At 50.4% G+C, this 13,382-nt stretch overlaps 1 protein-coding gene across 1 annotated transcript; it reads left to right on the top strand.

Annotated features, from left to right (window-relative positions):
- The first annotated feature begins 5,256 nt into the window (after window positions 1-5,256).
- On the top strand, window positions 5,257-13,166 carry TRIM63 (tripartite motif containing 63). Its single transcript, XM_022551951.2, is given in 9 exon segments — window positions 5,257-5,474; window positions 6,368-6,540; window positions 9,350-9,518; window positions 10,310-10,405; window positions 11,824-12,057; window positions 12,823-12,903; window positions 12,906-12,998; window positions 13,000-13,050; window positions 13,052-13,166. Coding segments are annotated over 9 exon segments (1,104 nt in total). The 5' UTR covers window positions 5,257-5,315; the 3' UTR covers window positions 13,100-13,166.
- Window positions 13,167-13,382: the final 216 nt, after the last annotated feature.

Consider the following 13,382-nt stretch of genomic DNA (forward strand, 5'->3'; position numbering starts at 1 on the left):
CACTAGCTGTGGGACTTGGGGCAACTCCATATGCCAAGCTGTGCCTCAGTTTCCTCATCTGTAAAATGGGGATAAGTATGACCTACTCGTGGTTGTGACTAGGACTGAATGAAATAGTGCCATGGAGCTCTGAGTAGATGCCCAGCCCCTTGGGAGAACTGAATCAGTCAAAAATAGTGTTAGTATTGCTATCACCTTCCATCTTTACCTTCTCCTTGTCAGGCCCAAACCATTCTTCCTGCTGCTTTGCCTGATGGCTACTCAGCTGGGACCCCCCTCTGGCACTAAATCTCCTCCTACTAGTAACAGACTTTGGGGGCAGTCCCAAATGACAAATCTGTTTCTTAGCTGGGTGACTTTCCATAAATCACTTAACCTCTCTGAACTTCAGTTCCTGATATGTCAAAAAGAGAATCATAATAGCCATGATCATTCTCGGATAAATCAGTGGCATAAAGAATGGTAGGGAAGGGGATTGTTATAGATTAAAAGAGATTAATGAGAAAAAAAACAACAAAATGCTACGTGTAAGACCTTATTTGGATCTGATTTGACAAATTAACTAAAAAGACACTTGAGGGCTTCCCTCGTGGCGCAGTGGTTAAGAATCTGCCTGCCAGTGCAGGGGACACAGGTTTGAGCCCTCGTCCGGGAAGATCCCAAATGCCGCGGAGCAACTAAGCCCGTGCGCCACAACTATTGAGCCTACTCTCTAGAGACTGTGAGCCACAACTACTGAGCCCGCGTACTACAACTGCTGAAGCCTGTGAGCCTAGAGCCCGTGCTCCGCAGCAAGACACTGCAATGAGAAGCCCACACACTGCAACGAAGAGTAGCCTCCGCTCGCTGCAACTAGAGAAAGCCCGCGTGCAGCAGCGAAGACCCAATGCAGCCAAAGATAAATAAAATTTATTTAAAAAAAAAGACATTCGAGACAATCAGCAGCCTCTGAGAATGGTCTGGGATTTAGATAATATTAAGACATTTTTGTTATTTTTGCTATGATAATGGCATGTGATTATGTAAAAAAAATCCTTATCAGTTAGAAATGCTTACCAAAGTACTTATGGGTGAAATGACTCGATGACTAAGATTGGCTTTAAAATATTCTAGAAAATAGTAGTTTGTTGGGGGTATAGATGAAGTAAGACTGGGGAAATGTTGAAAAGAATTGAATCTGGGTTTGGTCACATGAGTTCATTATACCATTCTCTCTACTTTTCTATGTTTGGGATTTTCATTAATAAACAGTAAAAATGAAGATGCGTGGAGACTTGCAAAGAGCAAAGCAGTAAAATGTGGTAGTTAAGCGCTCTGGGCTCAGATGCGCCACTGATATTCCACGTTTGTCTCCGTCTGTCAGTCCATAGCTTCACAGCGTGTTCTAATAACTGGTAAGGATACCGTTTTATAACTTCCTGCTTCTGATGCTGGCTCTGCCACTCACTGGCTGGGGGACTTTGGCCAAGTGACTTAACTGCCCTGAGCCTCTATAACTCAGCTGGAAAACAGGGAAAATCATGATCCCTGCCTCACTGAGTTATTTTGAAGACTGAACAAGAGGGAAGGATGGAGGGACTTCCCTGGCAGTCCAGCGGTTAAGACTGGACACTTTCACTGCAGGGGGCACGGGTTCAATCCCTGGTCGGGGAACTAAGATCCCTGCATGCCGAACGGCCTGGCCAAAAAGTAAAAAAAAAAAAAAGAGAGAGCAGGATGGATGGAAAGGGCTTAGCACAGTGCCTGGCATGCAATAAGCACTAAATAAATGTTTCAGTGTGAGGAGCACAGGTTTAGCAGTCAGGCTACCTTGGATGTGAACCCCAGCTCAGCTCTGCTACTTGTGGCTGTGTGACTCTGGCCAAGCCAATTAACTCTCTGAATCTCATTTCTTCCTGGAAAAAACAAAGATCAAAATATCTCTCTTGCAGGGCTGTTGTGAAGATTAAATGACAAGACATGTTTTGCTGCCCAGCATGGCCTATGTGAGAATTTCCTTTTCTCACCCCTTGACTTTCAACAGTGCTGGCCTTGCCAGCTCCCAGGCTGGAGTCGATCCCACTGTCTATTTGCGTGGCTTTTGCACCTGAACTGCCAAGTGTGGCTAGAGAAAGTCAACAGAGCCACGTGAATGGCTCCTCTCAAATGGCAAATCCGTGTTGACAGACATCAGCAAGGCTCTTCTGCCCACAGACAGTCCTTCCACCCCTCTCTAGGGCACTTCCTCCTATGCTTCACACACTCAGGCTCCTCTTCTCCCTGCCTCAGCCTCAGAAGGTGACCTCAACTGTCTCTTGACTGACGGAGGTTTTCAACATGAGCACATTTCTCTCCATCTCCCAACACCGCTAATTCTAACCTCCATCCTTTCCTCTCTCTCACCCTCCCAACTCAAAGGTTGGAGTGTCCCTCTCCTTCCCAAGGCTTTAAGATTTATGCCATCAACCCCAACACCCAGCTCCACTGTCTGTACCATCTCAGCCAAAAAAAAAACTCGCTCAACTACCTCAATCTCCCCCAAGTCTGACAGTAACCCTGCTGCTTCTATGTTTAATTTGCTCATTCACTCATCCACCCATTTAAGAAACATTTCTTTGTGCCTACTACGTGCCAGGTGCTGGAGGTACAGAGACAAATAGAGACAGTCTTTGCCCTCAGTCTTCTAAGTCCAGAGGGAGAGCCAGACTCACAGCTGGCAAGATGACAAGTGAGATGTAAAGGTGGACCCATGTTTGATGCAGAGATTGACTGGATGTGCAGGAAGGAGGAAGGAGGAGCCCCAGGATGGCTCTCAGCTTTCTGGTCTGTGCAAATGGCTGGATGGGAGTGCTGTCCACCGAGACATGAGACAAGGAAAATGGAAGCAGGAGCTTGGTTGGGGGGGAGGCGGGGAGGAGATGGTGTGTTCTGTTTGGGGTATGATGAGTTTGAGGTGCTATGGGGACATCCCAGTGGAGATCTCCAACAAGTCTTCAGCTTAAGGGAGAGAGGGGTCTGAACTGGAATTAGAGATCTGAGGATCATCGGCGTGGAAGAGTTGGAGTCATGAATGGACATAGAGTGCCCTCTGCTACAAGTAACAGATTTAATTACGCTGTCCTGACATTCGTTATCTCACATTTCAGAGGGCGCTTCTGGGGGTGGGTAGACTGGCAGCACAATGATGGCATCAACGACCCCAGTGCTTTCTGTAGTTCATCTTTGCCATTCTAGGGAGTTGATTTCCTTTTCAGACTTGTCCCTTCTTGATTGCAAGATAGCTGCCTCACCCTCTCATAACCTCATTCAAAGGCAAGAATGAAGCTTTCTTCTTGCACTTTACTTTTTACAGGGAGGAAATCCTTTATCTTTAGCCCACCTACACTAGCCCTTGGATCTCCTTGACCATAACTATGCCACTTAGGCAAAAGAGAATGGGATTCCACGATAGGCTGAAGCCTTCGTCTCCTGTGGCAGTGAAAAGGCCCTCCTTCCTGGAGAACGGTGCTACCTTACGCCTGAACAAAACTGAGCAAGGAAGAAAAGATGGCCTCTTTTCAACTCTCATCCTCCTCCAGTCCCTGGCTGGCCTGGCAGTGTTGACCTACAGTTCAGTAGAGACTTGAAGAGCTTGGACTCCTGAGTCAAGCATATCTGGGTTTTGTCCTAGGGCCCCTTCTTACAACCTGTGTGACTTCATACAAGTTATTTTACTTACGTTGCTGGCTATTGAGATGATGAAATGAAATAATGTGTATGAATTGCTTAGCCCAGTGCCCAGCATACAGTAGGTGCTCAGCTAAGACCAGCCATTGACATTTTGGGAGGACTACCCTCTCCTTGAAATTGCCCACTCCTTGTCCCCTAGGCCCCCTCCTCTTTCTGTGACTGGTTGCCCTTCTTCTTCTCCTTCCCGTTCCCCTTCCTAAGTTTGGCTCTTATGCCTTCACTACTCACTAGCTCTCGTCTCAGGGCTCCAACCATCAGCTCCTCTCCAGGCTGAGGCCATCAAACCCCCTCTCCTGCTGCCCCTCTTTCGTGAGATCATGGACACTCCTCCTGTAGGTTCTACAGCCTGTTAGGCTCATCCTGAGGCCTGATGTTACTGCTCCCGCTCTTGCCCCAGCACCTTATACCAATGTCCCTTTGCATGACATTCTACCTTAAAGACAGCCGTTGGAACTGCTCTAATGACTTCTACCTGCTGACATGGACGACGGTCAAGAAGGATGTGGAGAAAAATTTAAATTTGTGCAGAGAGCAGACAGGAACATCTGGATAATGTCTAAGTGGTTAGGTAGGGCTTCGTGGCACTAGGTGATATTTATTTCTGTCTGTCTCCCTCCCTAGGCTGTGAGTATCTCAGGGCAGGGAAAAGGATTACTCATTTATCTATCACCTTGGTACCTGATGTATAATTAGTACTCAGAAAATGTCTGATGAATGAATAAGATTCCTGGCTTTGCCACTTACTTTCCAAGTGACTTTGAATAAGGTCCTTTCTTTCTTAGACCTCAGTGTCAAAATCTATAAAATGAGGGAACTAGACTCTGTCTCAAGGGAGCCCTTTCAGTATTAAAGTGGAATTAGGGACTTTCCTGGTGGTCCAGTGGTTAAGGCTTCATGCTTCCACTGCAGGGGGTACGGGTTCAATCCCTGGTTTGGGAACTAAGATCCCGCATGCGTTATGGCCAAAAAAAAAAAAAGTGGAATTAGTGGTGGAAGGATGGAGGGATGGGCTAGCCTGAGTGTGTGGGGTGGGGGTGGGGGTGGGGGTGGGGGGGCGGGGATGGGGCGGGACCAAGGTCTTTAGCAACATGCTGTGCTGGGGATGGGCCTCATCTGGGGACAGACCTGATTTAGGTCAGTGAGAGGGCACCGGCTATTAACCCCACAAATCCCAGTGGCCCACTCCCTCCTTACCAGCCTACTGTGGGAGGAGACTAATTTTTGGAGGAAACTCTGGGTACCCAGTCCTGCCCCAAGCCTGTCCACGAACAAGCTGTTCTTGTTTACGACCCCCGTCCCAAGGGAACAGTGATTGCTCATCCTTACATGTGATTTGAGAAGGCTGGTCTTTCGGGCCTGGAGGAAACTCAAGCCTCGCCAGCCGCTTGGCATTGGAATTCTCAGCTGGTCCCTTCCTGGGGCTCATGTGACCAGGGTCCAGCTATAAATATCAGAGGGGCCACAGACCAAGGCAGAATTTGGGCTCCAGGAGAAGAAGGCAAAGAGGCTCCAGGCGGGTATTCTGTGACAAAGGCAAGACCCCAGATCTGCTTAGAGCGAGGCAGGTGAAGGAGACAGCCAGGTGGGTCCCCACGTCTCCTGACAGTATGGATTATAAGTCAAGCCTGATCCAGGATGGGAACCCCATGGAGAACCTGGAGAAGCAGCTGATCTGCCCCATCTGCCTGGAGATGTTTACCAAGCCAGTGGTCATCTTGCCTTGTCAACACAACCTCTGCCGGAAGTGTGCCTGTGACATCTTCCAGGTCAGTGCTGGGCATGGCCTAGAACTGGGGCCTCAGGCAGCTACTCAGTTTTCCTGCAGTGAAAACTAAAAGAAAACTTCTCTCTTAGCCCAGGACCCTTCCAAACTGGGGCTGTTTTATCCCCCTCTGAAGTGAACCCCTGCAGAGGCCTCTGGAAGGGGCCGAGGCGGGTAGGGAAGCAGCTCTGGCTGCCCCATTCCTTCTCCATGACGTACATTTCCCCTCCGCACCCTGCCTGTAGCTACTCCACCGCAGTTGACTCTCCAATCAGGATTCCAAAAGCCTCAAGTGATAAGTGGGAGAGACAGGCGGAGAGGGGAGAGAAACCAGACCCTGGGGGCTGGAGCCAGCTCCAAAGTGGCAGGGTGCCTAGAGTTTTAGGAGGAGGGTGGCCGAGAGGCACTGAGCCATAGAGGCATCTTCCCCTTTGAAGCTGTTCCCTATATAATATGGTGCAGGAGGGACTTCATCTCTCTAAGAAAAGAATGGGAGCGATGTGCATCCTGGTTGGGAGGCAGGCCTCAAAGTTCCCCAGAAGCACTTTACAGGATGATCTCTCACTATTTTTTCTTTAAAGTAGCAGCCCTAGGAGCTGGCTCTAATTATATGCCCATTTCATAAATGGGCAAACTGAGGCTTGGAGAGAAAAAGTTGCTCGCCTGAAGTCATTCAGAGAATTACTGTGACTTGAGCCTAGGTCTGCCGACCTCCAAACCTGTTGATTGCTTGGTTACTTCTCAGGTGCTCCCTGTGTAAGGAGGCTGGTTCTCTCATTTCAGGATAGGGAGCTTTAAGTCATCTTGGGGTGAGCAGGGGGAAGGATAGTCGGAGGTCAGAAAGGGAAGGAGTTGAGGAGGGAGCCCAGGCCTCACCTCTGCCCTTGTCACCAGCAGGCTGCAAATCCCTACTGGGCCAACCGGGGTGGCTCAGTGTCCATGTCTGGAAGCCGTTTCCGATGCCCCTCCTGCCGCCATGAAGTGATCATGGACCGTCATGGAGTGTACGGCCTGCAGAGGAATCTGCTGGTGGAGAACATCATTGATATCTACAAGCAGGAGTGCTGCAGGTCAGTTCACCCTGCAGCTGGGAGGCCATCCCCTCTCCCCAGCTCATCCTCTGAGCCCAGCTCTCCAAGGCCCCATCCTCCTTCATCTGCTCAGGATCCAGTCCCCTAGCTGGAAGAGCTATGCTAGCCAATCCAGAGAGCCATCTCCCTCTTCCCCAGGCAGGAGCGGAGGCTCACCTTATCCCGCAGCCCTGGCTTTTGGTGTCACCCAGTGAATGGGAGGGGATCCAGACATTAGGCTGTCCTCCTGGAAGATACTGAGACAGAAACCAGGGGAAAGATGAGATGTAAGAGGGAGAGAGAGGCACTGGAGCCAGCTAAGTGGCCCTGATAAGCAGAGAAGCCACCCAGTGAGAACATAGCCAGTTTCTCTATAGTGATAACACCAGCGCGAGACACTGGGAATGCTTCCTGCTGCTGCTCCGTGACAATCCTACGGATCAGCATGGCTTTCATCATCCCTGTTTCATGGATGAGGAAGCTGAGGCTCAAAGAGGTGAAGTCAATTACCCAAGGTTTCCCAGCTGACAAGTAGAATTGCTGGGACTGGGCCCAGTCCATCTAGCTCCAAGTCTCCCTATTTGTGAAATAGCCACTCATTCTCAGGCAGAATTTGTGCGTGGTCGAAGTTGTGCAGTGTTGGGCCTCAAACTGGGGAGAGACACAGCTACCAGGGAGATCTCTACAAATCAGGACATCCTGACAAGACTTCCAGGCTGCTGACCTCATGGCCCTTGTGGTCCCAAACCTTCACCAAGTGCCTGCCTACAGGCAGTGTCTGGCCCCCCAAAAAGGTGACAGACCAATCCTCGCCTGAGAAAGCTCTGACCTGAGAACTGTGTTTGCTACTCTGACTCTGTTACTCATGCAGTGTAGAATACTGGGTAAGTCTTTGGGCCTCCTTTTCCCCTGTCTCCAGAAAGGGACAGTAAGATTTGTTATTGTGACTGTCATATAGGATTTTGATGGGAAATGTTAAAGATATCAAATATTTATTGAGCAGCTACTGTGTGCAGGCACTGCACTAAGTATTTTCCGTGCATTATCCCTGTTTAATTCTCACAGTAATCCTGTAAACCATTCTTATCCTCATTTTCTGATGAGGAAGTGGAGGCTCTGAAAGGATCAGAGGTTTGTCCTAGGCCACTCAGCTAGCAAGTGGTGAAGGTGAGAGGGAGCCTGTCTGACTGACTGCCCAGTGAACATTCTTAACCGCTACTGCCTCTTATGTAGCTAGAGTTCAACACTACAAAAATGCAATGATATCGTTGATCATGATAATAATAATAATAAAATCAATATTGCACCAGAATAGTAGCCCACCCAGTGTCGACCTAGGAAGAGCATGTTGTCAAGGCCTTTCCATGATAATAGTTGTTGAGGGTCTGCTCTGTGCCAGGCACTGCACATTCAGCACAGACAATTCCTGCCATGATCCCAGGAGCTCTGGGATGAAACCAAGGCTCAGAGAGGTGAAATCATTTGTCCAAGGTCACAATGAGTAAGTGGCAGAGCAATCTGGATTTGAACCCCGATGTTGGTGCCTGGGGCTGGGAGGATAGGCAACTGGGATGACAGAGGACACAGGTACCAGACCCTCAGGATCTTGCCTCACCTCTGCACCTACTGCCGCCCCAGAGCTCCCTTCCCAGGGGATAGAGACAGGTGGCAAAGGGAGAGCCCTGCCAGCATGGGGGGACCCTGGGCTAAAAGATGCAAAAAGGTAAGTCTGGAAAGGGGCCTATTTAAGACCCTGAGGGGACAATAATGCCCAGGGTGTGATCGGCCATGCAAGGTTCTTTGGAGGGGAGGCACTGACATGATGGAGGACGGTCATTCTGAGCTGCCTGCTGTGTTAGGGGCTGGGAAAGCAGAGGTGTGTAGATGTGCTCTTGGCTCTAAATGAGTGTATAGTTAGCTGGGGCAGTAAGACCTAGACCCAAAAAATGGAATCTCGGGGAGGAAGTGACCCTGAGAGAAACACAGAAAACATGCCAGAGGCCCCAAAAGGAGAGAGAGAGACAAAGGGAGAAAGTCATCCTAAGAGTGTGTGTTTGGGAGGAAACAGAAAGAAGCGATTCTGGACCCTGGAAAGAATCTCAGACTGGAAATCAAGGCTTGTGCTGGGCCATTGGATGGCCCTGTGTTGCCCATGTTCTAGTTGTGTGACTTGGGGCACACATAATGCCTCTCTCTCAGAGCCTCGGGGCGCCTTCATGGCATGCTTACTGATTTATTCTTTCTACCTGTATTTAATTACCACCTTCTCCATGCCAGGCACTGTACACTGTAGATTCAGGGGGTGAAGGGAATAGGCAAGCTTCCCGGCTTTGGTGGAGATTACAGTCTGGTGGATTAAATATAGAATTCAATGAGGCCATGAATATAAATTGCTTTGCTCAGAGCCCAGCCTGCTGTACCCAAGAGCATGGGGACTATAATTAGAGCAAATGAACTCTAGCCTCCCATGCCCTGACTTGCTGGGTGACCTTGGGCAAGTCAATTCACCTTTCTGGGACCCAGTTTCCTCTTCTTGGAAATGTCTCAAAATGACTCTGGGATTCTGCAATCCTTCCCATGTCCTGTACTGGCAAGGCCTAGGGCCAACTCCATCACTGGACTTTGAATCCTAGTCTTGGTGTCATTGGCTTCCCTGGTCCTGGGTCCTCAGAGGGTGGAAAGAAAAGGGTTTGGGACAGCCCACCACTGAGAGCTTGGGTCATGGATCTGGGGTGGCCTCCTGGGGCTGGGGGAGGAGACAGGGACTCGAGACTCCCACCTCGTGACTTATGACTCTTCTCCACTTCAGTAGGCCCCTGCAGAAAGGCAACCACCCCATGTGCAAGGAGCACGAAGATGAGAAAATCAACATCTACTGCCTCACATGTGAGGTGCCCACGTGCTCCATGTGCAAGGTGTTTGGGGTCCACAAGGCCTGCGAGGTGGCCCCACTGCAGAGTGTCTTCCAGGGACAAAAGGTGCTGACCTGAGCTACTTCCACCCCCAGCCCGAGCCTGCTGGACATATGATTCAGGATGCAGATTTGATCCCTATAGATCTGCTGAGCCGGCCTTTCGGGAATAGTCACCCTGGAGGGACTTCCTGCCTGCAGGGCCAGCAGCCCTTGCCTTCCCTGGGGAGGTGGCTGAACTCATGAGTTATACTTAGAGCCACTTGAGAGCGTCTGGGTGTGGCCCCAAGGGAGAGGGCAGGTCCCAGGGCCAGGCCACCAGGGCCCTCTCTGGCCACGACTTCTACCACCCAGTGTGGTTTGGGTCCCAGATACCCCTTCCTGTGCTGGTCACCTCTCCCTGGATCCCTCTGCAGCAGGAGGCAGCCGAGAGTCCTCTCCCCGGGCCTCTGGGCCTGTGGGAGCCCCGCCATGCTGTACATGCAGTAAGCGGTGGCTCCCCTTTCTATACTCTTTCCTCCCCACCTCCTACTCTTCTCTTGATCTCTCTCTTCTAGAATTCTCCAACCTCTTTCTTTTATGGATCCCTCCATTCCTAGAAACAAGCCCCTCCTCTGCCAGCACATTGTGGTGTATTTTGGGCAGCTCATTTCCCCTCTCTGGGCCTCATCTGTAAAATGAGGGACGCAGTATCTCTCTGATATTTTCTGCTCTGGAGCTGAGCTGTACCTCAGAAAGAGGCTCTTTCTAGCAGAGAGGGGAGTGAGGGTGCCGTTTTGCTGCCACGCCCCAGAGGGCAGGCCCTGAGACTATTTTTGTCTCTCTTCTCCTGATCCCCCACCCCTTCCTCCCGTCTAGACTGAGCTGAGTAACTGTATCTCCATGCTGGTAGCAGGGAACGACCGTGTTCAGACCATCATCACTCAGCTGGAGGACTCCTGTCGAGTGACCAAGGTGAGGGGAAGACTAGCTCTGCCTGGAGGTTCGAAGCCTCCCAGCGCAGCTTGGTCTCTGGGGTGTTCAAGCAGGGATGGTGGGGGAGGGACTGACTAATCAATTCATCCACGCATTCAACAAACGCTTCCTGAGGACAGCTGTGTGTCAGGCTCAGCCAGAGGTGCTGAGGATGTGGCGGTGAGCAAGACAGACCAGGTCCCTGACTTCAGGCAGTGTCCCACCAATAATTCCCAGCATTTATTCAGCACGAGTAGCTTTTAGAACATTGTTCTCCAGTGTGCTGTAGACTAAAGCTTCTCAAACTTGAATGTGCATGCAAACCACCCTGGGATCTTGTTAAAATTCAAGTTCTGATTCAGTAGGTCTAGAATGAGGCATGAGATTCTGCTTTTCTAACAAGCTGCCAGGATTTGCCCAAGTTGCTAGTCCATGGACTACACTTTGAGTAGCAAGGCTGTAGAGGCAGAAGGCAACTTTTCTATCCCTGCAAAAGCACCCATGATTTTCCATCTCCCCTTGTGGGGACCTGGAAATGAGGTGGGGGAAAGGGATCATTATATTTCTGGTGGACAAAAGAGTTGTGTGAAGGATAGGTTTAAAGGAAGGAAGAGGGATGTTGTTATTACCCATAACAACATAATAACATAACAACATAATAACTGGGAGGGGCTCCCGGTCTCACAGAGGATACTAGAGCCCCCAGTCTGATGAGATGCTATTGTTATACCTACTTTATAGGTAAGGAAACGAAGATTAGCATCAGTGTTGGACAGAAGGAAGCCTCAATGTGGAGGCCACTAGGGGAGGAGCAGCTTCTCCACCTCTCAGATGACCAAATGATGCAGAGCTTCCCAAATCTGGTCTTGGTCCTAAAATGGGAGGAAGACTGTGACTTGGGGAGGCCCACATACATCATCCCATCTGACCTTAGAGTCTCTACTTTTTTTTTTTTTTTTTTTTTTTTGCGGTACGCGGGCCTCTCACTGTTGTGGCCTCTCCCGTTGCGGAGCACAGGCTCCGGACGCGCAGGCTCAGAGGCCATGGCTCACGGGCCCAGCCGCTCCGCGGCACGTGGGATCCTCCCGGACCGGGGCACGGACTCGCGTCCCCTGTATCAGCAGGCGGACTCTCAACCACTGCGCCATCAGGGAAGCCCAGAGTCTCTACTTTTGACGAAAGGTGTAGCTTTCTCTATGACACCAGCCTCCACATGTTTCTGGTGTGCTAAGGGGCTAGGAAACCTTAGCAAAAGCTTTCTTCTTGCTAAGGCTTCATTTCGTGTTCTGTGAAATGGGGGTGCAGTCAATCTCCCCCAGCTTCAGACTTTTTATTCCTAGCACACCCATCCCAAGAAAGAAGCATTGGGGATAGGATGGAGGGCCTGCAGGATGTGACTCCAAGATTTCTGTCCCCAGGAGAACAGTCACCAGGTGAAGGAAGAGCTGAGCCGGAAGTTCGACGTGCTGTACGCCATCCTGGACGAGAAGAAGAGTGAGCTGCTGCAGCGGGTCACGCGAGAGCAGGAGGAGAAGCTCAGCTTCCACGAGGCCCTCATCCAGCAATACCGGCAGCAACTGGAGAAGTCCAGCAAGCTGGTGGAGACAGCCATCCAGTCCCTGGACGAGCCTGGCGGGGCCATCTTCCTCTCGGTGAGCAGGACCGGGAGGGTGTGGGCACTTCAGCTCCACAGCTCTGTCTGAGGGTCAAGTCGTGCTTCATCCCTGATCACCAAAGAATGTGCCCTTGGGCAAGTCATTTAATGCTCTCCAAGCCTCAGTCTTCTCATCTGTAAAGTGAGCATGTAACAGTTCCTACCTTCTTTCCTCTTAACTGATTTTATGAGGATCATATAAAAGGATGTTTGTGAAATGGCTTTGCAAGCCGCAAAATACAGTGTCCACGTAGAGATGATTAACTGAGCACCTGCCATAGGCCAGCCACTGAGGTGGAGACACAGATGAACGAGACACAGCCCTACCCTAGAAGAGCTTCTTGGGGGAGACATAAAAAGATCAGCTATAAGATTTTGTGAAGGAAGAGTAAAGTTCAATAAAAATTTCCTAAGCACGTACTGTGGGCCAGGCTTTGTGCTATACATTGGGTATAAAAAGGTGATTAGGTATCATTCTCATCTTGAAGATTTCAGAGTTTAAGAGGGTTTAGACTGATACTCCTAGAATCCAAGCTTCCTGCCAGGACAATGGGAGGGTCCTAGGATGATGAGCAAGATGTGTGCAGACGATGGACAGAGGGAAAATCCAAGTTGTGTTCTGCTGAAACTCAGGAGCGGGTCACAGCTGGGCTAGGGAACGGCATCAATTGCCCATCTGCAGAGCCCAGTCACTGGTTTTGCTGATTTCCTGGGGCTACCCATTCTGCAGTCCTAACCCTTTGCTCTTTCTTTTCCCCCACAGAGTGCCAAGCAACTCATCAGAAGGTCAGTGTCTCTCCGGGTCTATGATCCAAGGCCCCAGCTCCCTTCAGGGCCTCTGACTTCTGTCCAGAGGGCCTCCTCCTTTGCATTAGGTCTGCTGGGAGGGTCTCACCCCAGGATAGCTTTCCTGGCCTTTGCACCCCTGCTTTCTTGGACCATCCATTCTGCTTGTGACTGGAGAGGAAATACTCCATCCTCCAGGGGGAGTCACTGGGTGCAAGGACTGGGTGTGGGCACAAGCACGCACACTGGTATAAGTTAGGGCTAAAACAACTCCTTCCTTCTCTGAGGCCAGAGATCTCACTGTGCTCCCACCCCACCCCTTCTTCTCTCTCCCCTACAGCATTGTGGAAGCGTCCAAGGGTTGCCAGCTGGGGAAGATAGAGCAGGGCTTTGAAAACATGGACTACTTTACTTTGGACTTAGAGCACATAGCAGACACCCTGAGGGCCATCGACTTTGAGACAGGTAAGGGACTATTTTCCCCCCAAATCAGCTTCCCTCCCACTGAGCCCCACATAGAGGCAGATACACTAGCAA

The sequence above is a fragment of the Delphinapterus leucas genome, chromosome 1 (assembly GCF_059928025.1).
Source record: "Delphinapterus leucas isolate spDelLeu-1000000601 "Yukka" chromosome 1, BTC_Dleu_Yukka2, whole genome shotgun sequence".
NCBI lineage: Eukaryota > Metazoa > Chordata > Mammalia > Artiodactyla > Monodontidae > Delphinapterus > Delphinapterus leucas.